Raw genomic sequence first — 27987 nt, 5'->3', positions numbered from 1 at the left:
AGTTAAGTTTAAGTTAAAAAAGAAAAGAAAAAAAAGACACATTCATATATTGTTGTTTAAAATGTGTTTTCTTTATGAAACCAAAAGACAGGGCGCCCCCAGTGGTTCACCTGGTAAGAGCACATACCACAAATAAATGAAGACTACAGTCCTTCTTGCAGCTGGCCGAGGTCCATTGGGGGGGGGGGGGGGGGAGGGTTCGAGGAGCAGAGGCCCCCACAGTTAGCTGTCTCAGGAAACTAACATAATGGCTCAGATATGAACTCAATTGACCAGGCCCGCAGAAGGGATCTCTCTCTCTCTGTCTCTCTCTCTCCTGCTGTTTAATCAGTCCACAGATGACAAGCATGCAGTTCAGGTGATTGAGCTATCATCACCATAACACCTAGTTGGAATAAGGGCCGTGGTACTAATGTTTGAACCATTAAATTAAGTGTTTCGTTAAAATCGTACTGCTTCAATATCCAACACACTGAGATTCTGACTTTAATATGCAGGCCTTATCAAAAAAAAGCTTATTAAATTGCCAATACAAATGTCTCAAAATTAAGAAATAGCTGTAATGTAAAGGATACTTCATAGTTTTTCATGTGAAAAGCAGGATATCGTGTAACTTGAGAGTAGTCTACAGACCACGTGACATTACAAGGTTTGGCGCAGTGGTAATTACTATATTTACTGCAAAAGAGTTTTTAATCAAAAGCCAATTCCAAGTAAACGCGTACAACAGGAGTAAAATGTTCAACCACTAACAGATAAAGTTTTGATTAATTTGGGGCGTTTTGGATAATTATTTGAAACATGCTGCTGATTTATGCCACACATTTGGACTTATTAATCACAGCTACATGTTGCTGAAATCTATATTTAATATTGTCAGAGAACCAAACCTTGTGTTCCAGTTTGAAATAGATCTTAGAATACTCCCAGGCCTTGAAAAAGCTAAAGTAAAACAGTAAAAACACTTTCAATGTAATCCAAGGTACAGCATTATAGCCCAAAACAGAAAAAGGTTCTAGTTTCTTGACGGCTGAAATGGCTTCACCACACGAGCATCAAGCCTCATGATGACACAGCATTATTCCCACAGGAAAAAACATCAAAGTAGAACTGCTTGCACAAAATGTAGGCTATAGTGGTTCTAAATTGTTTTCATGTCAAGGACCCCAAAATTGATATGTATTTGGCCGCGGACACCCCATCTGAAAAGGTTTTATGCCAGGGACCCCCAGACGAGAAGATTTGTGAGCTTGTATCAATGTCAGCACTTGTGGGCGGCAGTGGCTCAGGGGTAGAGTGGACTGGAGACCGCAAGGTTCCCAGTTCGATCCTGGGCTGGGGCGCTCCCCCAGAGTTAGTGTTGAAGTGTCCTTGAGCAAGACACTGAACCCCCTAATTGCTCCCGATGAGCAGGTTGGTGCCTTGCATGGTTTCTTCCACCATCGGTGAATGAATGTGTGTGTGAATGGGTGAATGTAATTGCACAATCTATGTAAAGCGCTCTGGATAAAAGCGCTATATAAATGCACCATTTACCATTTACTTGTAGACCTGCTATTTTTGAATAGCCAACGTACAAATGGATGAAGTGGTTAAAATGACTGTGACGATGTATAGTGTGGAAGTTCAAGTGTGTAAGAAGAAGGTTTAGGATGGATGTTTACTGTGATCCGTTTACTAGCGATTCTCAAAGCTGAGTTGTCCCCCAAACCCCGCCTCCAGTCGCAGAGGGAGGTGGGAGCGCTCTATGATCACGGCACCAGAGCCTGCTTGATCACACAGCCGTATCCCCTCAAACCTAATTTATACTCCGCCAGGCGAAGGTGTTGCGTGCAGAGAACAACGGTCTCATCCGCGACGCGTGAGCTTGTATGTCAGCCGCTCTCTGCGCGCAGTACCGTTGCGGGGTGAAGTATATATGTCTCGCCAGGAGCGTCTCACCGGCCAACACACAGAGGAGGTTGAATGAACTGAAACCAGTAGTACTCCCCAGAGTGATCCCCAAAACAACAGGTTTGGGGATCTGTTGGGAATAGATTACATGAAACAGGCACCTGCGTGTACTGTCTCAATGTTGGTAAAAACAAAAACACATTTTGGAACCCCCCACCAATAAACACTTTGAGAACCACTGATGGTAGGGCACAATCAGAGGGACAATAGTCAAGTCTCGATACAGACAGACCCGTCTTGTCTCGTCTTGAGACACGACAGACAGGCTGGGCGAAGTCTAGAGGCACACATGGTGACATCACAGCCTTGCGGTGGAAAAGGACAAAGCATACCATAGTGACAGTGTAATCTCTCAAGAACACATTCCGAGCTGCGCTAGAACTGCATCTGTCGGGAGGGCCATTCAGAACGTGTGAACGTTGGCCTACAAGTGGGCGTTCTCGGAGCCGACAACACCACGGAAAGTTAGAAACATTTTAACTTGTTCTTACATCATAGAAACAAGTGGGCTTATAACCAAAACCATCCATGTTCCGTGGGAGAAGTGTCAGTGGGAATGAAAACATAGGCGCCCCCACCGGAAGAGAAGGGCTGAGGGCGGACCAAACGGGCCAGCTTCCTGTATCAACATTCTATTGGGAGGTCCCCCAGAGTCAAATTCAAAGGAAAAAAACAGCCAGCAGAGGGCGCTGTTTTTTTTTTTACAATGGGTTCTCAGATTGGTGACAATGTAACAGCATTCCTTCGGTGTCATTCTGTAGCAAACCGTACATTCCACAGTCACACAGCTCGGAAAAAAAGCCGTCCGTCCGTCCGTCTGCTGCTATAGACGAAAGAAAGCCACCGCGGGGGGAAAAAAGAGTTGAATAGGCAGCAGCAGCATTACACAGCAACAGCTATGTGTGAAGCCATAGCTCCCTTAACAACCAGACCAGGACAGGTCCTTTTAATTGGGGACACGTTCCTTTTCGGTGTGTGTGCCGCAGCATGGACTGTCAATGGTGTCCATGTGAAGCTGGTCACTCCAGAATGTCCGTTTCAAAGGGAACCAGATGGTAATAGGAGAGGTTGGTGACGTAGGCTTCTGTTTCCTCCTCATCGGCGCACAGGTCTGTTTCCACTGGCAAGAAGTCCGTTCCGTCTTCATACCTGCCGGCACAGAGACAAACGTTATACTAACATGATGGGAAATGAACAGGGTTTTGCACAACACTATAAGATTTAAGACCGGAAATGCATCTGTGTCATTTTTTTTTATTTCTTTGTGCTATTTGGCAGATCTACAAGCTCATAGCACGGTACCGAGTGTCGCGCTATGAGCTTATAGATCTGCTATTTTTTTTTTAATCGTGAAAATTTGTGCAAATCTTTGAATATATATACTTTTTTAAAGCAAACATTTGTAACTAAAATCTTTGCTTCTGGGGATTTTACAAATGTCTTCTAAATCCTAACTGTTTTTTTTTTTTTTTTTTACTTATGTTTCTATAATATCAGTGGTTCTCAAACATTTTTCATGTCAAGGACCCCCAAAATTATATGTATTTGTCAGTGGACAAGAATCTCAAAATCTGTTGTTCCCGCAAGCAATTATTTGAGTTAAAATAATTGCTTTAAAAAATATATATATATTCAAAGATTTGCAAAGAAATGTCACAAGTTAATTGATGAAATAGCAGATCTACAAGCTCATAGCGCGGCACTCGGTGTCGGCTATTTTTGAATAGCCAAAGTAAAAAAAAATAAGTGGTTACACAGACATGTTCCAGGTCTTAATGGGTTATGCTATTTTATTTATACATTTTTTAATTGCTAATTTTCCAAGACAATCTTGTAGTGAATGTTGAAAAGCCAGGACAAACAGTATTAGTGTCTTAGAGATATTTGTCGGGACTCGGCATGCAGCTTGAAATCCCGACTTTGAAGGCATGATCATGATTAAAATATAAAGCGGAAGTGAAGCCTCCTCCCCACTTCCATTTCGTCTTTACAGTCGCACAAATTCATCCTAATATAAATCAAAATCATCTAAACATATATAGCTTAATGCTTAGCAGAAATGGAAATAAAAAAATAAAATGCAAAGATATTTTAAAATGTATTTTTCACGAACGGAAGTGCCAGCTTCCTCTCTCGGATTTTGGTAGGTGTAGTTCCAGACTCTATACAACAGGGGTCTTCAACAGGGGGTCCGGGACCCCTAGGGGGTCCTCAGAGCTACTATAGGGGGTCCGCAAAATCTTTGTGTGAGAGGATTTTGTGTTTTTACGTTAACCACTTGAACCCTAGAATTCCTTTTCTGAGGGGAACATTAGCCAAAAATAGCCGATCTACAGTACAAGCTTGTAGATCGGCTATTTTCGGCAAAGAGGCTATAGGTGTAGAGGGAAAAAAGAGTAGACTAAGTAAAAAAAAAAAAAAACTTTAATCTGAAACACAATTTTATACAATATAGAGTAGGGGGTCCCTGCTTCCTCTCTCTCTCAGCTAGGGGGTCCTTGGCCTGAAAACGTTGAAGACCCCTCCTATAGAACATTCGGAGATTGTGGAATAGTTGTCAGGCTATACGCGAAACTATGGTCACCCTAAGCATCGAACCAAGCTGTTGCAAGGAAGGAACCGCTGGGCGCAGCGACAAAGAATGCCCTCCCTCCCTCCCTCCCTGCCTGGCTGGCTTCCCTCTGGCCAACACAGCCAGTTGAGCTCATATGGATGGCCGGCATATTTCTGCCAATTAGTGACTGATGAAGCAGAGTTGTTTAGTGTGGAACACCAAGAGGCTATGCTTTGCTTCTTGCACACACACACACACACACACACAGACACACACACACACACACACACACACACACACACACACACACACACACACACACACACACACACACACACACACACACACACACACACACACACACACACACACACACACACACACACACACACACACACACACACACACACACACACACACACACACACACGCACACACACAGGGAAGGAAGAGGTACAGAGACATTTCCTGAGGGCCGGGCGGGAGGGGGGGAATTCAAGGAATTTCACTCATGCTGCATTCACCCAAGCAGCAACAAAGCAACAGTCCTACAAGTCATTTTCAAAGGGAGCTATAGTGACCAGTGGTGGAAAGTAACTAAGTACATTTACTCAATACTGTACTTATAAGTACAATTTTGAGGTACAAGCTCACAACGTTTTATTTTAATTTTAAATTGAACAAATTATTAATTAAACACAGTTTGACTTTTTTCAAGAAACTTGCCCTAAATAGTTGTTAAGACAGTGACGTACCCGAGGACGTGTGCACGAGGATAAGTGTAAAAAAAACATGATACTCACGTATGTTCTCCAGAGTCAGCGGACGACGGCCTCTCTTTGTCCTGAGACAGATTGTCATCAAACACGATGGTCTCTGTGTTCGCCAGACAGAAGCCATTGGACCGCATGATCTCTAGAAGAAGACACAGAGTGCATCACCTCGTTGGTTTCATCATATACAGTACGTGACAAACGTCTCAGAATCAGGTTTATTGTCACATCACAGGTTTACAAGGTAAAAAAAGTGGGTGAAATTCGTTTTTGTACATCGTTCCCAACGCAACGTTATTTCCATAGAAAGAAGAGGGGGAGGAAGAAGAGGGGTGGGGGAGGGCAAGTGGGAAGGAGATCAAACAAGAGAACAACAAAAAGGCCAAAGAAGTTATCTACATATTTACAATAGTACCTGAGATAAAAATATGACTAAAGTGCCTGAGCATAGCAGCAATGCATGTATACTGTGCATGATATACTTATGGACGTTAAGGTGCTTGGGGGGGGGGGGGGGGGGGGGGGAAAGAGCACATTAAAAAGACAAAAAAGTCAGTGCGTTATACATGGGATTAAGGTGCAAAAAGTCAGTGCATGTCGACCGCATAATCCACCTGGACTGACCCTGGTATAATCCGCAAGTAGCTCCATGAGGGAGAGCAAAAAAAGAAAGTCACTTGTACCTGCTGTAGTCCACAGGTATGTCCAAGGAGGAGCTAAGTCCAAGTCATTTGTCCCTGGTAAAATCCACAGGTGTGTTCAAGAAGAGCCAAAAAAAAAATGTCTGCGACCAGCTGGACAGTACCGCCTATTGTCAGGCTGCTGAATAAGGCTCATGCCTCATTCAGCAGTCTGACAGCAGCCGGATTAAAACTGCACCAGAACCTGGTGATGGTACTCTTGATACTGCGGTAGGGCCCCTTGCCCGGTCGCGGTCGTTGTTCTCACGAAGTTCTCACAAAGCTCAGCGACTATTGATGATTATGACGCACCTCTCATATCTCGCTCATTTCACTCCTTCGTTTGGCAGCTCTGTTCTTGGCCCCCTCCTCCCTAGACTCCCTTGGCAGTACGTTCTGTATCTTATGCTTGTTGTGTTTCCACTGAGTCTGATGACTCAATCTCACGTTAGCGCTGTCTTCAATCAACTTTTTACATGTCGATGAATTGTTGGAGGACCTCTTTTAATTTTTATTTCTTTGCCCTCAAAATATTATAAAGTCTTCTAAAAAACAGTTTTTTGAAAAAACATATGTTACTATGTCAGTGGTTCTCAAACTTTTTCATGTCAAGGACCCCCCAAAATAATATGTATTTGGCCGCGGACCCCCATCTCAAAATATTTTGTTCCAGGGACCCCCCAGAAGCAAAGATTTGAGTTAAAAATGTTGGCTTTAAAACAATATATATTCAAAGATTTGCACACATTTTCACGATTTTTCAAAAATAGCAGATCTACAAGCTCGTAGCACGGCACTCTGCTATCATTTGGGTTTTTAACATCGCCATGGACAATCCTACCTGATATCTTGATTGGACTCTGAAAGCAGGGCTGTATGCGGTGGACCTTGTCGTTCCTCAGCACCTGATCCAGCGGCGACCGCTCGAAGAACGTCAGCATCACCTCTGACCTGGAATACTGTGGAATGAGGGGTTTAGAGTACATTTAGTGATGTGGAATATACTTTTTCCCTTTGGTGGGATAAGTATACTGTAAAACACTTTTTCTCCACTACAATTATTATGTCACTGATCACATGACCTCAACAATAAATTCTCCAGTTCTAGGCAACATAGAAAGGGGGGGGGACTCTGTTCTTATTTCCACACAACAGCTCTAAGGTGTATTAAAGACATACAGTATAGTTCAATGTTGAAAATGAGTGGTATCCCCCTTTAAGTGTAACAGTGATGAAATGGTGACAGTGGTGAGTGATGGATGAACCAACCTTCCATGGCATGTTGATGGCGTTCTTCAGCAGCCTCTCCACCTCGTTTAACTTCATCTCTATGTCACTCGCTTCTTTAATCTTTACCAGTCCTGAAACAAATAAAGATACACACACAACTTAAGGCAGGCACTATGTTGTGGATGATGATTAATCAATGAACTATTACATTAAATACAGATATTAAAATAGATCTCACTTTATGGAATAAATATTGTATTGTCTGTCGTGACCATCAATTCAAATGAATAAACAATAATAAGAAAATAATTCAATTGGAGAGCCCATCCAGAAACCACAATAGGAAAGAAAGAATGCAATAAATTATTTGCGATAAAGCCACAAAACCCTGAACTAAGTTGATCCATCGTATAATTGTGTGTGTGTGTGTGTGTGTGTGTGTGTGTGTGTGTGTGTGTGTGTGTGTGTGTGTGTGTGTGTGTGTGTGTGTGTGTGTGTGTGTGTGTGTGTGTGTGTGTGTGTGTGTGTGTGTGTGTGTGTGTGTGTGTGTGTGGTCCCTTCCCATGAAGTCAATTTGGATGTTTTGTTCTTCATATTTTAACAATATGAAAAGGCTTTATATTGATATTTTAAATTAGGTTTTGGCTGCAGGGCTACCATGTTCTTTTAAATGTGGATTCCAACGAGGCCTTAGTGCAATATTAAGCATTTAGCTAACATAACTCTGTCAGTAAAGAAGAATGATCCTGACCTGAAACCGAACTGGGGACCCCCCACCCTGACAAGCACTTGGAATTGTAGGCATTACATTTAGTTTGACTCGGTTCCACAGATACATTTTGAGAAAACAGCCGATCTACAATATAGCCTCTTTCTTATATGTAATTGACAATTTGGTATTAAAAAGGTCTTAAAAGTGATAAATTGTCCCCTAGGGGGGTCCCTAAATGTAGACCCCCAGTTTGGGAACCATACCGCTCTACTATATAATCCCAAATCAGTTTTACAAAGATCATTTTCAGCCAGGCGGGGGGTAACACAAGGAGAACTATATTAGTGTGACCTTTGCTTCCAAAGACCAGGACTAGAATGGGTTAAATAAACCACTCCTCTTCTAAAAGGTTGGCTGCTAATTCAAGTGACAGGCGGGCAGGAAACCTGTTGAAAGAACGCACTAACCTTTATTAACAATACTCACTGCCCTCAGCAGCCAGCGCTGCATTGAGACTACACACATTCATAATAAACTATTTAAAGTTATCTTTGATAAGAGATAAAAGCAATAGCAGCTGTAATAGACCAGTGGGTCCCAAAGGTTTTAGTCTAAGACCCCAAAAGAGATATTAGACATTTGCCCAGGAACCCAAAACTATAGTGAAAACAGCAGATCTACAAGCTCACAACACTTTGTGGCGCGAATTCTAACAACACAATACACAAATCTGGTACGGTGCTCCCTAGCACAAAACATTTTCAGATGGGAGGTCTACGGACAAATACATAATTAATTTGTGGGTCCATGACATGAAAACATGTCATGTACATTTGAGAACCACTGGTTTAAATAATAATTAAAAACTTTGGAAGCAAGCCCTAAATAAGCAACTACAGTACACTTTTAGAAACAAGCCCAACAAAAAACTCAACTACCAATATTTACAAGCAACTCTTTACAGAAAAAGAAACCCAAAGTCGCTTATAATAAGCAGGACATGGCAACACTGGCAGCGACCTTTATCATAGCCTTTCTCCCGTTACAGTTGTGTCTTTTTTCATAACAGTACGTGCACAACGCCAGAACAATGTCCTCACATGCACCACACAGACATAATGATGGAGGGGAGGGGGGGGCGTGCCTCCTGGCAGAGATCTGTGCTCTACTGAGCCCCCCTTTCTAGCTTTATGACATATGACCCGTTCATTACATTACTCAGCACAGCATCATCATTATAGGGTCATGCTGCAGAAAGAGGGACAGGAAATTGCAAACACTTTAACGATGACTAAGCGATTGCAACTGTACAACAATGTAGTTCTGTCTGATGTGAAGAACGTGCTACAAACAACATGAAACCAGAACTGATGTAAAATAGAAGCTCTGTGTCTAAGAGGACACGAGGCAGCTCTCTGCAATCCTCACAGTCAGTGTGGCCAGATTTTGCGAGAGAAATAAGCAACGAGGTCTATGAAAACAAGCCCAAAAGAAGCGACTAGGCTACTGCTATTTGCAAATAGCCGATCTTCAAGCTCAATCAACAGGCAACATATTCTCCGACAAGATATATTAGCCAAGGATAAATTGTTACGTTAGAGAATAGAGGTTTTATTGTGGTGTGATTTGTGCAGAGTGACAATGTAAATGACAGAGTAGATGTTTCAGTGTGCTTGAATGTTTCGTGATGGATTCAACAACCTCCTAAGGATACAGAGCCTGGAGCAACAGCAAACCAGCACCACACAATACAAGGCAGTTACTGTATATTTGACATGTTTTATAATATAATCATTTATATCTACAAAGTAGTAACTAAAGTTGTCAAATAATTGTAGTGGAGTAAAAGTACAATATTTGCCTCCATGTAGTGGAGTAGAAGTAAAATTATTGAAAATATCGAAATAATCAAGTAAAGTAAAAACAAAAAATTGTACTTAGGTACAGTACTTGAGTAAATGTACTTAGTTACTTTAGACCACTGCTTTCAGTGTGCTTGAATGCTTCGTGATGGATTCAGTGACCTCCTACTAAGGATACATAGCCTAGAGCAACAGCAAACAACACCACACAACACAAGGCAGTTACTGTATATTTGTCATCTCATATGGAAACAAAACATGAGGACATAACTTCTCTTCAGACTAAGCATGCCCGGATGCCTAGAGTCTAGTCGTTTTCCCTGTAAACCAGTGGTTTTCAACCATTTTTCATATAAGGTCCATTATTTATTCGGCATTTAAGCAACGGAACACCATTTGATGAGATTTAGACTCTCAGACCCAAAACGTAGAATATTTTGTTGTCGTTGGATAAGATTTTGTCCACAATTCCATCCATGTTGTGTTGATGTTGGTACCATAGGAGAGATAACAGGCAAACGTTGATCAAAATAACAATTCTTCTACATTCTCTAATTGTGTAGACTTCTTGTAAATTAAGTAATGCAGGTGTTTAACAATAATTTAACTCTTGAGAGCGTAAAATGAAACCAAATGGACCCGTAAGGGTCCATTTGGTTTCATTTTACGCTCTCAAGAGTTAAAGATCTATAAGGGTCCATTTGGTTTCATTTTACACTCTCAATAGTTGAAGATCTATGAGGGTCCATTTGGTTACCAACTCTCCATCATTTAGCTGGGGACCACCTGGAACCCCCTCAAGGACCACTGGTGGTCCCCGGACCACTGGTTGAGAACCACTGCTACAAACCAATGACTCTGTGGGACCACAGAAAGAAACTTGGAGAAAACAAAAAATCGATATCTACTGTAATATATTATTGTATCGTACAGTCTCCCTGTCTCACCAGCTCTTTAGCAAATAGTAAATGCATTTTCAGGTCAGGAATTGTACTCAATCGGGAGAGAGAATCCATACAGGATAAACAATAAAAAAGTTGAATTGGAAGTGATGATGAAATGATCAGACAAAATTGGAACTGGAACACTATAAAATTGAAGATGATAAATGGGTTCTTTTTCCTGGTAAAACTGAAATTAGCAACCCAAAGGAAAGTGTATTTTCAGGCTTTCACTTTATTAAAGAGCTGGAGAGATGGTGAGACCGCTGTCATTGAACAAACACTCAACAGCACTCACACTACCTTTAAAGTTAGTGGAATCCCAATCAATCACTTACTGGTTTAGTAGAGCCAACCCTATAGCAGGTTTGACAGTGAGAAAAGGCCAATTTCAAGCTCTCTCTGCTAACCGAGTGAAAGAGTATAGTTATAAAGTCTCCCACATGTGCAGAATCTGGAATTTGTATAATACTGTATGTATTTTAAAGATGGGCACACGGCCTGCTGTAATGTTTATGAAAGTAAGAAGAGAGGAAACCATATGCCACAAACAAATTAAAAACAGTACATGAAATGTATTCATACAGAAGTAGTATCAGGGGACCACTATCTTCCCCAAAATGTGGTTAGTGATTTGTGGTGGAATTTCTACCTTAGGCTGTGGACAAGGCCAATTTGAAAGGGATTAAAATCCTTAACAATCCACTAATTATCACTAATAATCACCTGGCTAATACTATACTAATACCACAGGCCAGGGCTAGTTGTTGAAAACAAAAGCAGCGGTCTTGTTTCCTTTTAGGCTTCCTTTTAGTTTTAAGTGTATTTTCTCCAATTTCCTGTCAGTGTCCATTTCCTGTGTGGTCTTCCTGGTCGTATAGTGCAGTGGTTCTGAACCTTTTCAGGCCGTGACCCCCCAAAATAATCATATTTGAACTGAAGACCCCCCACCCTGACAAGCACTTGGAATTGTAGGAGTTGAGGCATTACATTTAGTTTGACTCGGCTCCACAGATAAAAAATGACAATTTGACCAATGTTTGACCAGTCTTTATACATATTTTGGTATTGAAAAGGTCCTTAAATCGTCACTTTACTGTCATCTGGGGACCCCAACCAAAATCATGTGGGGACCCCCCCGGGGGTCCTGACCCACAGGTTGAGAACCACTGGTACAGCGGCCCTGCTGACGTTGCTCTGTGACATTATTCACGGCTCTGATCATTTGGACAAATAATCCAATAATGCTTTTCTAGCATTCTGCACACTGACTATTCCTCTCACTGTGACACATCAGTCCAAGACAACGTTAAGGATTAACCCATTCAGACCTGAGGCCGATTCTAAAAACGCCTTCTAAATCCTGACCTAAGTTTTCTGAAAAACTTCAAATATTTATACAAAACTTACAACAAATGTATGTTGCTATATACTGTACATAGCAACAAGAAACCCCAAAAGGGGTTCCTGTCCTGAAAGGTATAGTTACAAATAGGGGTTCTCGTCTTAAGCTATACCGGCGTTAACTAAATCAGTGGTTCTCAAACTTTTCCATGTCAAGGACCCCAGCGATTACGTATTTGGCTGCGGACCCCCATCTGAACATTTCTAGTTCCAGGGACCCCCAGAAGCACAGATTTGAGTTAAAAATGTTTCTCTTTAAAAATCTCTGTATATATATATTGAAAGATTTGCTCCCCACTTTGAGAAGCAATGAACTACATGGCCCAAACGCTACGACCAAAACAGCAATTACACATCAACTACAGTACATGCAGTGGTGGAAAGTAACTAAGTACATTTACTTAAGTACTGTACTTAAGTAACATTTTTAGGTATTTGTACTTAACTTGAGTATTTCCAATTTCCGATACTTTTACTTCTACTCCACTACATCTCAGAGGCAAATATTGTACTTTTACTCCACTACAATTATTTGAAAACTTTAGTTACTAGTTACTTTTCAGATATAAACTATGATATAATGAAACATACATTAACCACTTTAGCCCTATTTTATACCTAGGCTATTTGAAAATAGCAGATCTACAAGCTCACAACGCGTCGCATCGCGACGTGTTGTGAGCTTGTAGATCGGCTATTTTCAAATATTTAGTACTTTTACTTTTGGTACTTTAAGTACATTTTGATGCCAACACCTTTGTACTTTACTCAAGTACATTTTTTATTTGGGATTTTTACTTGTAACAGAGTATTTTTATATTGCATTATTGGTACTTTTACTTAAGTAAAGAATTTAAGTACTTTTTCCACCACTGAGTACATGGCAGTAACTGTTGTCTGTAACTAATACTTTGTTGTGTGAGAGCGTTGCTCATACTGTTCTTTACATAAAGGTGGAGCGGGGACATAACCATCAGCTATCATGACATTTTAACAACACAGACCAGACAGATGACATCAGATAAGCTAAAGAAGAAGATCAAATGTTCTAGGGCAGTAGTTTTCAACCTTTTTCATGCCAAGGAAGGACCCCTAAATTGATATACATTTGGCCGCGGACCCCCATCTGAAAATGTTTTGTGGCGGGGACCCCCAGAAGCAAAGATTTGAGTAAAAGATGTTTGCTTCAAAAATATATATATATTCAAAGATATGCACACATTTTCAAGATTTTTCAAAAATAGCAGAAGTTGAACTTGTATATCTGCTATTTTTGAATAGCCAAAGCTAAGCGCTTAAAATGATTGTGACGCTACTAAATGCAACTAATTTAGCTGGGGATCCCCTGGTACCCCCCCCCCCCCCCGGCCAAGGACCACTTGGTTGAGAACCAATTTTCTATAGGACAGGACGCTATGCTATGTCATCCTCAACCACACTATCTCAACAGTCATCAGACCAAACAAACAGCCGTTTCACAACCAGCCTCTACCTTCTGCACCACATCAGATAAGAGCCAGTCAGCTGCATGAGACGATGACACCATAATAATCATCTAAATGCTAAAAACTCTCTCTTGTTCCATCAACACACCATGTTCAGGCTAAAGTCACTACACACATCTGTTTGTCCTGCTGTTCACTGTGTGTCTGTAACAAGAATTCTAACAAGTCTGAGGCCTAAATTAACTTGTGAGACCTTTCTTGTCCGAGTTTATATTCCTGTGTTGCCTAAATCATGAGCTGAACAAACACAATCGCTGCAATAGGACTGTTACAATTATGATATTTTACTTGACGATTAATTGTCGCTCAAATAATTGTGATTAACGATTTAACATTGGAACATTATGAATAACATAATTGGAACATTATGAATAACATAATTGGAACATTATGAATAACATAATTACATTTGTGTTTGGCCTTTAGGCTTCCTAAACAAAAAGGTGCACAGGGCAGATATGACAAATAACTTGATTTAATAACTTTATTAAAAAAACATGAATAGTGGATATAGCCGGTCTGCACACTCAAAACGCATCACATCATGACACGTTTCGAGCTTATATATCAGCTATTTCCACTATTTTTGAAAATCTCAAATAATTGCAATTACACGATTATGCAATAATTGCGACAGGCCTATCTATGTGCAATCACTGCCTGTCTATGACTGTCCATCCGTTTCCCGAAAAATTGACAAAGAGTGATCAGTTATAGTTTCACAGACTCGTTTCACAAACTTTCAACACTAACAGCATGTATTGAACCTGGGATATCTGTTGTTGGTTGGACGTTCTATAATAGGCCATGAAGCAACTGACTCTGGGGTCATGTGTAGACGTAGCCTACTGTTATGAGCAGGGACGAGCAGAGTATGTTAGAGAGGCAGGGGCTATTTTCGATATTTTCACCAAAAGTGCCCCTTTAAGGGGCACTTTTGTTGAAAATATCAAAAATAGCCGACGCGTTGTGAGCTTGGAGATCTCCTCTCCTCAGCCCATGACATCAGTCTGAAAGTTCGTCCACGCCTCCCTGGTTGCCCGGGGCGACGGCACATAAACAGGAAAACATGAGGCGGAGGCCAGCAGCCATGCAGAGAGACTGGAGCGATGGCTTTGAGGCGAGGTGACGAAGGCCACAAAGCTACTGCTCTATACTAGCAGGCAGTGATGGAAAGAGTACTACAATGTTTTACTATAAGTAAAAAGTATCAATACTGCAGTGTAGAAATACTCTGTATTAAAAATGTGCTCGAGTAAAAGTACAAAAGTATTGGTATCGAAAGGTACTTAAAAGTACCAAAAGTAAAAGTACTCAGTGTGCAAAATGTCCCATATCACAAGTTCATAATGCATACACATATTTTGAAAATAGCAGATCTACAAGCTCACAATGCGTCGCGATGCGACGCATTGTGAGCTTGTAGATCGGCTATTTTCAAATGGCCGAAATGTATATAGGGCTGAAGTGGTTAATGTATGTTTTGTGATAATAATAAAAATCTACAAATTATCTAGTAACTAAAGTGTTCAAATAGTAGTGGAGTAAAAGTACAATATTTGCCTCTGAGATGTAGTGGAGTAGAAGTAAAAGTATTGAAAATATGGGAAATACTCCAGTGAAGTAAAAAAAAAAAAAATCCTCAAAAGTGTACTTAAGTACAGTACTTGAGTAAATGTACTTAGTTACTTTCCACCACTGCTGGAGCGTCGGTTGAGGCGAGGTGACGAAGGCCACGAAGCTACGTCTCTCTACTAGCAGGACGTCCTGTCCCAAGCAGCAGTTATAGGGAGGATGTAAATGAAATATGGAGCTGAGGTGGGAAAATAGCAGCAATCCATCACTGGAGATGTCAAAGAAGCTATATCAGAGACACTGCTGAAGTAGTACTGCCCTGAACACATCTACACATCGACACTGATCTCGCAGCTTCCGTAAATTCATCTCTCAGTTTGAGAGAGGAAGGGTGTATTAAAAGAGATCCAAAAAACAAGAAGTGCCAACTGACAGTCAGTCAGTCACTCATGAGTCAGTACGACAAATCTCTTCCCATAATCAGTGTTGCCATGTCAGCTTTATTATAAGCGACTTTGGGCTTGTTTTTCTGTGAAGTTGCATAAGTTGTAAATACTGGTAGTTTGCGAGTTGCGTTTTTTCTAAAGTGTAGTTGCTTATTTTGGGCTTGTTTCCTTAAATGTTGTTTAAACCAGTGGTTCTCAAAAAGTTTATGTCAAGGACCCCCAATTACTATATAATTGTCCCCGTATCTCCATCCGTAACAGATTTATGTTCTAAAACATTTTTAGAAATAGCTGATCGTACATAGGTTTTAAAGTGCTCATGTGTTTGTCGCTTCTTTTGGGGGGCTCGCATTTTCATAGACATGGTTTGCTTAATTCTCTCGCAAAACCTGGCAACACTGCCCATAATGCAGACAGACAGCACATTTTAGCAGAGATTCATATGGAGCGCCACAGTAACTGTAGTCTGTTGATGACTTCTCAGCTATTTCAGTGTTAGGGGGGAGGAAGGAAGTGAAGCCACCGAAGGCATGCTTCCAAAATATACTTATAGGCTCATAGTTGGCAGACGTTGGCACAGACAAAAAGAGAAGTGCCAGGGAGACAGTGGTGGGATATAATAGACCCAGCAGACTACATACTGAACATTCTGCCAAACCCTCATGTGGGGGGCCTGGGGGGCTACCACCACCACCACACCACAGTGACAGGGGCCCCCAGATTCAAGCAGTGGTGGAAAAAGTACTCGAATGTTTTACTTACTGTAGGTAAAAGTATCGATACTGCAATGTAGAAGTACTCCGTTACAAGTGAAAGGCTGGAATTCAAAATGTTACTTGAGTAAAAGTACAAAAGCACTGGCAGCAAAATGTACTTAAAGTACCAAAAGTAAAAGTACTAAAATGTTTGAAAATAGCAGATCAACAAGCTCACAACGCGTCGCGATGCGACGCGTTGTGAGCTTGTAGATCGGCTATTTTCAAATAGCCTATGTATAAAATAGGGCTAAAGTGGTTAATGTATGTTTTATAATGTAATCATTTATATCTGCAAAGTAACTAGTAACTAAGGTTTTCAAATAATTGTAGTGGAGTAAAAGTACAATATTTTCCTCTGAGATGTAGTGGAGTAGAAGTAAAAAGTATAGACAGTTACTTTACACCACTATTGACAGGGGCCCCAGATTCAAGGCTATGGTTATGGGCCACATTTGGCAAGAACTTTAGCCCAATGAAAATCACTGCTTTTACCAAACCAAACCCCTTTGGAACTATTATAGACTGCATAGAACTTTGGAGCAAAACAACTCCTAGCACATTTTCTGCGACTGACTTTATATGTCAGACTTTATATGTCATGAGACCGGGAACGCATGTGTGTCATTTAGATTGACTGATTAAGATTTCTTAAAAAATCGAATAAAGCAGATATAGAAGCTCATAGGGTGGTGCCGCACTATGAGCTTGTAGATCTGCTTGTAGAAGTTGGAGCACCACTGATATAGCAACATACATACTGTTATGATTTAGAAAACATTTTTAGATATGTATTTGGCCGCAGACCCACATCTCAAAATGTTTTGTTCCAGGGACCCCCTCCCAGAAGCAAAGATACTTTGGGCTATTAAAAAATAGCAGCTCTGTGCCGCGCTACGAGCTTGTAGATCTGCTAGAGCTTGTGGATCTGCTATTTTTCAAAGTGAGCAAGTCTTTGAATATATATGTTTTTTAAAGTGAACATTTGTAACTCAAATCTTTGCTTCAGGGGATTCTACAAATAAATCTTCTTTTTTTTAAAAAACGTATGTTGCTATAATATCAGTGGTTCTCAAACTTCTTTTTATGTCAAGGACCCCCAAAATTATATGTATTTATCACCGGACCCCCACCCCCCCCACTCCCCATCTCAAAATATTGCATACAGGAGCAAAGTTAGATAAAGTTCAAAATGTATATATTATTCAACGATTTGCACACATTTTCACGATTTCTTTCAAAGATAGCAGATCTACACAGCCAATGACATCTAAAATGACACAGATGTGTTTACGGATTGAATTGGTTAAGGTTGAAATATTTCTGACAACTAATAAATCTATAGGCTGCTATTTGTTTAAGCTTAACCAAAAAAAACTTTACTATTAGACCTATGTTTTAGGCTGAATGAATCTTTACATAATCTATCTATAGGTCCACCACAGATATTGATAGCATAAACAACCCTCATTAGTCTGAACTGTTTGTTTGTTTGTTTGTGGTTCAAAGTGCAGCCATGTCATAGCGTATTGTGACATGACATCCTAAAACTGGACTTTGTTAATAATTAAAGTATAGTTAAAGGGATAGTTCACCCCTAAAATGACTTTTTGTCTATGGATTAGTCACCCCATGGAGACTTGAATTTGTGGATATTTTTTTGTATTTGTCGCATTCCTAAGCCAATATCTTTTTTTGGGTGAACTATCCCTTTAAAAAGTGTCCTTAAGATATCATTAAGCAGGTTGTATAGGCATCACCCTCTGTTAGTATCAGATTTATCACCTATATGCTGTCAAACTAAACACTATGCCTTAGCCTCTGTATACCAGCTGGTCTTCAACAGGAGGTTCCGGGACCCCTAGGGGGTCCTCAGAGTTACTACAGGGAGGTGATAGGATATTTATTTTTTACATTAACCACTTGAACCCTAGCATCTCTGTTCTGAGGAGAACTTTAGCCGAAAACAGCAGATCTACAAGCTCACAACGCCTCGCGCTGCGAGGCGTTGTGAGCTTGTAGATCTGCTATTGTCTGCAAATAGACTAGGCAGAATTTCAGAAAATGTGCTTGTATAAAATGCTGAAGGCATTTCGTGTTTATTTTTGGTATACAACATTTCTAGGGGTATTAAGGGGTGCTGAATCCAAATCTGCTGTATACCCAGCGCAAAAATGTCAATTAAGGCCTCAAAATTGAGAAATTCAACATGGCCGCCAGCACCAGGACCTCTTTCCAAAAAAACAGGTGCTAAACCCACATTCTTTATTCTACTGACATGAAACTTTGCACAGAACATCTGCACTTATGGGGGAAGAAAGTAGGAATATAGCTGGGGTGCAACCATGAGAGTAACAGGGTGTTTTTGACTGTCTAACTGTAATCTTTGTATAGGCGAGGATACAAAAATGACATTTCTTCAGTGTTTGCAGGAATACTACAGCAATTTGGTAATAACTGTACAGTGTTGGACACCAACATTGGAATCCCCCAAGTCTTAGCTTTCTTCAGGTACCAAGTTTATGCCAGTAGCCCTTATAAGTCTGGATATATAAGCATTTTAGTGTAAGCATGCTGTTTTATAGTAGGGTCCGAAAGTGAGGTTCTGTGACCATCCTTTGGCAAGTATGTTTTTACGATTGATTTCACCTCTATGGACCCTTTAGAAAAGATTTAGCCCCCAGGTCCCTCCCAAAAATCCCGGCATTTTTTGCTAGACAGCCAAATTCAAAATGGCGCCCGGCGCCATCTCTAAAAATTAACTTTTGATCTGGATGACCTAGAATCATGTATGAAGGCACTTTTCCATACAAGTCAACCATGAGGATTCCAAATCTGACACAATTTTAATTGTCAGACCTCGTTTTGACTCCGAAATTCAAGATGGCCGACATCCAGTACAGTAAAAACTTATACCCAGGGGGCAATGAACCAGATGGGCTAGAAATAAAAACTTGGTGTCTATTTCATGGTTTCAGAGCATGAGAAACTCAATGGAATACTTATCTTTATGATTGGGTGTGTCTGGACCTTTAATTTGCATATTTCCAAGATGGACGCCACGCAAAAATGAGTTTTACTTTGACTTTTACAGTGACAGCTGACTGTTATGGCAAAAAAGTCTGCTTTTTAAGTAATATGAACACATTTGGTCAGTTTGAGCTTTAATTTATATGTTGTCAATATGGCAGACCCACACCATGAGTCTGGTCAGAGTCGTGTAATCCGGGATGCAGAGATGGTAGTCAAGGCAGCAGTGGAGACTAACCCATTTACAGTGAGCACATCATCCATGATCAACATATCTACAGGACAGTGTGCTGATTCCACATCCACAGTCAAGGACGACTTGATGAGTGTGAAAGAACTTGGTCTGAAGGCACTGTGTGAGTCACTGTCCAGTGAACAGAAGAAGACAAGAATAATGAAGCTTAACACTTTCTACACTCAAAACACAAAATCTAAACAATCTAAGGGGAAAACCTCAGCACCTGGCAAGAGCAATGAAATTACTGCCCTCCTGCGGATGACCCTAATCATAGCCAGTGGTGGAGAACTCAACCTTGTTGACTTTATAGGCAACCACGAGTGCAGTGACTTCCCCCCTTCCCTCTTCCAGGAAGATGGCAGGATGAGAACAGGTACCAAGGCAAGCCTTGTGAAGGTCCTGAAAGAGGAGACCAAAGTTGCATGTATCCCTGACCTGCCTACAGAAGACAGAAAAACAGCAGTAGTTATTGATGCCATGTATGCCATGCGCCATTGGTCGTTCCTGAAAGGTGAAGCATTTGGAACAATCGCTGAACGATACCAACGTCTGCTGTTGAATGATGTGCCTGCTGGCACAGAGATCATTCACTTCTGTTTTGATCGGTACTGTGGACCTAGTCTTAAGACAGCTGAGCAAGAACACAGATATGCTTGACCAAAACCTACCAAAGAATATGAAGTCAGTATGCATTACACAGCTCCAGATCCTCAGGAGTTTTTTGCTGTGTCAGCTAACAAGGCAAACCTATTGAGTTTCCTCTGTGACGAATGGTGTGAAAATGAGAAACTTAAGTCGGCCCTTGGTCCAACACATCTTTACCTGGGTGGGGGGTTTAAAGAAGAGACAAGGAGTGTGGTGATCAAGGAGGGGTCTATTGAAGATGTCCCTGCACTAGAATCCACACAACAGGAGGCTGATACAAGAATAATACTCCACACCCTGTACAGTGTCCAGAATGACAAAGTTGACAGAGTTGTCAGAATCAGAATCAGAAGACTTTATTGCCATGACATGTGAACATGTTAGGAATTTCATTTGGTACAGCGGAGCACAGTTTACAACAGACAGAAACAACACTCCCCAACACCACAGCAGCCATGGGCGGCGCTGTCATCCATGCCAATGACACAGATATCATCATCATGTGCCTTTACTATGCAGCAACCCATCTCCAATGCCTTCCAGAGCTGTGGGTGAGAACAGAGCAAAATTCATACCTTCCTATCCATCAAATGGTATCAGCACTGGGTCTCGCACAGTGTCGTGCCCTGCCCTTTATCCATAGTTTAAGTGGCAGAGATACTGTACCACCAGCTATCCCTTCTTCACTGGGAAGAAGGCATGGTTCAAGGCCATCATGCGTCTGGATCTCTGCACTTGAGGAGTTTGGTGAAAACTCTTATGATTCCCTCTCAGATGACGTCCATCAATCAGGCACGAGACCTCACAATTGCTGTATATACATCCAAAGCGGACCACCAGGAGGATTTTGACCTGAGTAAGCTTAGAGTGTACAAGTTCCTCAATAATAGATCAACCCTCTTAAAGCTGCTGCCCCCAACAGATAATTCCTTTGACCTGCACCTGAGAAGAGCTGTTCTAGCAACCATAATAGATAAATGTGCACATATCGCCAAGCCGGATATTCCTTCTTTCACAGAGTATGGATGTTCTCTCAGTGCTAGCAATGCAGTCCCCCTTGCATCTACCGAGCCAGCCTGGCCTGTGTGAATGAACAAGGCAATATCATGCAGCTGTATCAAAGGCTGCCAGAAAAACTGTTCCCGTGCAAAGAAGGCAATTCCATTCTACTTAGGATGCCGTTGCCAGGGACTGGAGACACGATGCAGCAGGATCAGTGCAACATGACAACAGTGACAGTGAATAGCATTGTACCATAGTATCATTGGCTTTAGAAGCAGGCAAGACTGAACCATAGAGGTCAAAATGAACCTTTTGTAGGCAACCTCAACTCCGCTTTTACTCTATTTGTCACTAAGTAGTCTATCTTTTGTTATGTTACTTGAATGCATACCACTATGTTAATTTGTATAGCCCTAAAGTTGAAGTTTTTGGCAAGTCTTGGAGTGTGCATGTGTCTGTTTATATTGTATTTAGTTTATTAAAATGATACATAAGGTACATTGTGGGCTTTTTCTCCGATTTTTCTCTGCAATCATCCCCACAACTATAGATCTATAAATCAATAAATGGAAAATGTAATACCATACATTATTTATGACTGCAGCCATATTGACAACATATAAATTAAAGCGCAAATTGACCAAATGTGTTCATATTGCTTAAAAAGCAGACTTTTTGCCATAACAGTAAGCTGTAACTGTAAAAGTCATAGTAAAACTCATTTTCGCGTGGCGTCCATCTTGGAAATATGCAAATTAAAGGTCCAGACACACCCAATCATAAAGATAAGTATTCCATTGAGTTTCTCATGCTCTGAAACCATGAAATAGACACCAAGTTTTTATTTCTAGCCCATCTGGTTCTTTGCCCCCTGGGTATAAGTTTTTACTGTACTGGATGTCGGCCATCTTGAATTTCGGAGTCAAAACGAGGTCTGACAATTAAAATTGTGTCAGATGTGGAATCCTCATGGTTGACTTGTATGGAAAAGTGCCTTCATACATGATTCTAGGTCATCCAGATCAAAAGTTAATTTTTAGAGATGGCGCCGGGCGCCATTTTGAATTTGGCTGTCTAGCAAAAAATGCCGGGATTTTTGGGAGGGACCTGGGGGCTAAATCTTTTCTAAAGGGTCCATAGAGGTCAAATCAATCGTAAAAACATACTTGCCAAAGGATGGTCACAGAACCTCACTTTCGGACCCTACTATAAAACAGCATGCTTACACTAAAATGCTTATATATCCAGACTTATAAGGGCTACTGGCATAAACTTGGTACCTGAAGAAAGCTAAGACTTGGGGGATTCCAATGTTGGTGTCCAACACTGTACAGTTATTACCAAATTGCTGTAGTATTCCTGCAAACACTGAAGAAATGTCATTTTTGTATCCTCGCCTATACAAAGATTACAGTTAGACAGTCAAAAACACCCTGTTACTCTCATGGTTGCACCCCAGCTATATTCCTACTTTCTTCCCCCATAAGTGCAGATGTTCTGTGCAAAGTTTCATGTCAGTAGAATAAAGAATGTGGGTTTAGCACCTGTTTTTTTGGAAAGAGGTCCTGGCGCTGGCGGCCATGTTGAATTTCTCAATTTTGAGGCCTTAATTGACATTTTTGCGCTGGGTATACAGCAGATTTGGATTCAGCACCCCTTAATACCCCTAGAAATGTTGTATACCAAAAATAAACACGAAATGCCTTCGGGGTTATGCTTCTCTGAAAATTGACCCTGTCTAAAAGTGGTTTGGTGTGTAGAGGGACCAAAAGAGCAGACCAAGTACAAGTTTTCCAATTATTGACGGTTTAAGTGGTTAAACTGTCTGAAAATACACATTAACATGAATCCAACACAATGCTACACATTGATAGTTTCTGTCAAACAAGTCTATGAAGATATCTATGAAAAAAGTTTAATCTGCAACTTTTATACAATATGTAGTGGGGGGGCTGGGGGGGGGGGGGGGGGGTCCCCGCTTCATCTCTCTGTCAGCTAGGGGGGTCCCTGGCCTGAAAAACCTTGAAGACCCTTGTTCGAGAGTAGCCTATAGACTTTATTAGGCGGGTTGTTCTGCCAGCACCCGATCTGTTATTTATCAGCTACTGTCAAACAACACACTATGTCCCTGGTTCTTAAAGTGGGGTCCAGGGTCTCTTGGGGTACCTTTAGGGAGGTTTAAATTGACCCTTACAGGTCTGTAACTCTTGACAGTGTACAAATGGAACCAAATGGACCCTAAGGGTCCATTTGGTTCCATTTGTACACTGTCAAGAGTTAAGAGGAGACCTTGAAATGTAAACGTTTGAGAACCACTGCTCTATATACTATATCAGGGGTGATGCAACTTTGATGATGGAGAGGGCCACTATATTTCCATATTCCTCTTATCTCCGTATTTTAACTTTTTCCGCAATTCTAGGTCACACAAAAGTAGCAAAAATAGCCGTTCTACAAGCTCAAAACGTGTCACAGTGAGCTTGTAGAACGGCTATTTTTGCTACTTTTGAATTGGAATCCAGATTTATTTTTTGCTATTTTTGAATTGGAATCCTGAAAAGTAAAATTTTTATTTAATTTCAAATGCATTTAGTTATACTTATGTTAACTTTATGAACTTAATTACAAATACATTGGACATAAAAAAGACAATAGAATGTTAATACTAGTCATTAACTTCCTAATATAGACTGAAGTAATTAAAGCGGGTCATGTTTGCATGTTAGGAATCATAACAGCTGAAATAAATAATATATCAGTATTCTGATATTAGCCTGCGGGATGCATTAAGTGAAGGTGGGGGCCACATGTGTGGCCCCCAGGCCGCCAGTTGCCGATGTATGGACTATATTATACCAACCTTCTATGAGAGGACTCTTGGACAGCTCTCTCCTGTCCTCGGGGAAGGACTCCATCAGTCTCTTAAACAGCCTCCCCAGGTCCTTGGAGCTCCGGTGCAGATACACGATGTTCCTGTCCGACCACTGGGTCCGGATCTCGTAGAACTCCTCTTCCTCTCCTCCTCCTCCTCCTCCTCCTGACCCTCTCTCTCTCTGGCTGATGATCAGCCGGCGGACCCCGTTCACCCAGCAGTCCACCACGAACATGTTGACCACTGACGTCCCGGGGAACACGGCCGATGCCATGAAGTGATGTAATTCCTCTGGGAACCACCAGGAGGAGCCCCGTTTAGTCCAGCCTCCTGGACATTCTGGACCACTAGTGGACACTCTGCTCTGCTGGACACCAGTGTTGTTGCCAGATGTTGTGAGAGGAACAAGCAACCAGGTGGTCTAGGAAAACAAGCCCAAAAGAAGCAACTTATTAGGTCACATGAGCACTTTAAACCTATGTACACGTACGCGCACAGACACACGCACGCACGCACGCACGCACGCACGCACGCACGCACGCACGCACGCACGCACGCACGCACACACACACACACACACACACACACACACACACACACACACACACACACACACACACACACACACACACACACACACACACACACACACACACACACACACACACACACACACACACACACACACACACACACACACGCGCGCGCGCTCCATGGCTGGCAAAACACATTTTCATGAAAAAATATTTGAGAACCACGTACTGGTTTAGATGATAATTTAAACATATGGAAGCAAAGCCTAAATAAACAACTGCATTTTAAAAACAAGCCCAAATAAGCAACTACACTTTAAAAACAAGCCCAAATAAGCAACTACACTTTAAAAACAAGCCCAAATAAGCAACTACACTTTAAAAACAAGCCCAAATAAGCAACTACACTTTAGAAACAAGCCCAAATAATCAACTACACTTTAGAAACAAGCCCAAATAAACAACTACACTTTAGAAACAAGCCCAAATAAACAACTACACTTTAGAAACAAGCCCAAATAAACAACTACACTTTAGAAACAAGCCCAAATAAACAACTACACTTTAGAAACAAGCCCAAATTAGCAACTACACTTTAAAAACAAGCCCAAATAAGCAACTACACTTTAGAAACAAGCCCAAATAAACAACTACACTTTAGAAACAAGCCCAAATAAACAACTACACTTTAGAAACAAGCCCAAATAAACAACTACACTTTAGAAACAAGCCCAAATAAACAACTACACTTTAGAAACCAGTGGTGTAAAGTAACAAAGTACATTTACTCAAGTACTGTACTTAAATACAATTTTGAGGTATTTTTTACTTTACTAGAGTATTTCCAATTTTCAGTACTTTTACTCCACTACATCTCAGAGGCAAATATTGTACTTTTAATCACAATTGTTTGAAAACTTTAGTCACTATTTTATACATCGGCTATTTAAAAATAGCCGATCTAGCTCACCACGTTGTGTGCTTGTAGATCTGCTATTTTCAAACATTGTAGTACTTTTACTTTTGGTAGGCCTACTTTAAGTACATGTTGATGCCAATACTTTTATACTTTTAAGTCAATTTTGAATTCTGGACTTTTACTTGTAACAGCTAGTATTTCTATATTGCAGTATTAGTACTTTTACTAAGTAAAGAATGTGAGTACTTTTTCCACCACTGTTAGAAACAAGCCCAAAAAACCCACAACCCACAACTACCAATATTTACAAGCAACTTTACAGAAAAACAAGGTCCCAGAAGTCGCTTATAATGAACATACCTGGCAACGCTGGCTGGGCCACTTCAAAGTCAAACACCAAGTCACTCCGATTGTTGCAACAAATTAAAGGATCGTTACTTTGTGTCCGTTAGTTTAGACACAATGTATCAGAGTCTCAGTGGAGGATGTTTGTCTTCGCTCAGCCCATTAGATCATCATCAGAGGAATGTCATCATGAACGTGGCATAGTGACAGCGCTACGTTAAGAAAATACTCTACATTCTTTACTCACAGACACACAGGAATACCGCGTTACTGTACGAAACCCCGAAAAGATTGTTACCGTTTCTTTTCTCTTTTCTTTTTAAATCTTCGTTATCCTTTGGAAGCGAAAAGAAACATCGTTGACTCCCTAAATATAGACCTACGACTACTATTGTTTCTGCTGTTTGCTCTTTGAAGTTATTATAGGAGACAGAGGCAAAACCGTTAGTCGTTATATCCGTTAGACTGTCCTGTCTCTGTATTGTCCTGTAGGTTACTGTCCTACTGTAGTCCTGTCCTGATCTAACATTCCTCCAGTTGTTGTCCCATGAAGTCCTGATCTGTTCTTCTCTCTGACATGAAGACACGGTCTCCTCCCCGAGCTCTCTCTCTCTCTCTCTCTCTCCTCCTGCTGTTCCCTCCCTCCCCTAGTGGTGGAAGAAAGTACTCAGATATTTTTACTTAAGTAAAGTAGCAATACCGTCCACAATATAAAAATACTGTGTTGAAAACGTTACTTAACTTGAGTGAACGTACAAAATGACTGGCATCAAAATATAAGTACCAAAAGTAAAAGTAGGCCTACTAAAATGTTTGAAAATAGCCTAGGTATAAAATAAGGCTGAAGTGGTTAATGTATGTTTTATAATATAATCATTTATATCTGTAAAAATAACTAAAGTTTTCAAATAATTGTAGTGGAGTAAAAGTTGCACTGCACTCTGCCTCTGTCTTTCTCCACTCTTGTGCATTAAACACACCTCCTTCAAATGAGAAATTCATGTGGTTGCCATGCAGAACAGTTGTTTTTTTAAAATACCAATTAATAGTGTAGTGTATACGTTCACACTTCAACCATCAACAAAAAAACATGACTTCAAGCATAACAATAATTGTAACCACTTTAACCTTCTATACTTTGGCTATTCAAAAATAGCAGATCTACAAGCTCATAGCGCGGCACTCGGTGCCGCGCTATGAGCTTGTAGATCTGCTATTTTTGATAAATCTTGAAAATGTGTGCATATCTTTGAACATATATTTTTTAAAGCGAACATTTTTAACTCAAATCTTTGGGGGTCCCTGGAACAACATATTTTGAGATGGGGGGTCTGCGGCCAAAATACATATCATTTTGGGGGTCCTTGACATGAAAAAGTTTGAGAACCACTGCTTTAGACAAGTGACATATAGTGAAGCCTCTGAGACAAGCAGATCTATGTCCAAGAAGGACCAACCAATCTCTCATTCTCAGTGGTTATAAGGCCTGTGGCTTCATACCAATTTGGCATGAATGCCAGTGAATGCTTTTTTCTCTTTCTTTGAATCTATATTAAGCTAATCTGAAACAATTGTTAGCATTCATCTCTGACCCAAAAAAGGAGCAGCTTAGATCCTCCTCTCTGCTTTGCCTCGTTAACTACAGCATCCCAGTAATGTTCCTCTGAGTGCTCCACAGGAGCACCGTTGCCAGATCCTGCGAGAGAAATAAGCAACCAGGTCTATGAAGACAAGCCCTAAATAAGCGACTATTACCACATGAGCACTTTAAAGTTTTGAACCTATATGCATCGGCTATTTGAAAATAGCCGATCTACAAGCTGGAGCATCGACTATCTGGCAATAGCCGATCTACAAGCTCACAAGGTGTCGCGATGCGACACGTTGTGAGCTTGTAGATCTGCTATTTTCAAAGAAACGTGAAAAATGTTGAAAATTTTTAAAAAAATGTTTAACGCAAATTTGGTATTGGGAGGGGATCCCTGGCAAAAAAAACATTTTCAGATGGGGGGT

The 27987-nt window shown here is 40.9% G+C and overlaps 1 protein-coding gene and 1 long non-coding RNA gene across 2 annotated transcripts; one reads left to right on the top strand and one right to left on the bottom strand.

Moving 5' to 3' along the window:
- Nucleotides 1-2803, top strand: LOC311039019. Its single transcript, XR_014600125.1, has 2 exons — nucleotides 1-2187; nucleotides 2235-2803. It is a non-coding gene; the product is annotated as an uncharacterized lncRNA (long non-coding RNA).
- pxdc1b (PX domain containing 1b) lies at nucleotides 2174-26505 on the bottom strand. The gene is made up of 6 exons (XM_084048661.1): nucleotides 25990-26505; nucleotides 24166-24598; nucleotides 7230-7321; nucleotides 6802-6919; nucleotides 5311-5422; nucleotides 2174-3102 (listed from the first exon to the last, which is right to left on the bottom strand). The coding sequence occupies exons 2-6, from the start codon at nucleotides 24449-24451 to the stop codon at nucleotides 2973-2975; spliced, it is 738 nt and encodes a 245-aa protein (XP_083904787.1). The 5' UTR covers nucleotides 24452-24598; nucleotides 25990-26505; the 3' UTR covers nucleotides 2174-2972.
- Nucleotides 26506-27987: the final 1482 nt, after the last annotated feature.

Source organism: Gymnoscopelus microlampas, assembly GCF_963454915.1.
Source record: "Gymnoscopelus microlampas genome assembly, chromosome: 22".
In the NCBI taxonomy this organism is placed as follows: domain Eukaryota; kingdom Metazoa; phylum Chordata; class Actinopteri; order Myctophiformes; family Myctophidae; genus Gymnoscopelus; species Gymnoscopelus microlampas.
Note: the sequence above shows the minus strand (reverse complement) of the source record. Positions and strands in the feature narration are given on the sequence as shown.

Coding starts and splice junctions, on each gene's coding strand:
- pxdc1b (XM_084048661.1), bottom strand. CDS start 24,451: ATGGCATCGGCCGTGTTCCCCGGGACGTCAGTGGTCAACATGTTCGTG. Junction 7,322..24,165: donor CAAGAGTCCTCTCATAGAAG/GTTGGTATAATA, acceptor TATTTGTTTCAG/GACTGGTAAAGATTAAAGAA. Junction 6,920..7,229: donor CCATCAACATGCCATGGAAG/GTTGGTTCATCC, acceptor CTCATTCCACAG/TATTCCAGGTCAGAGGTGAT.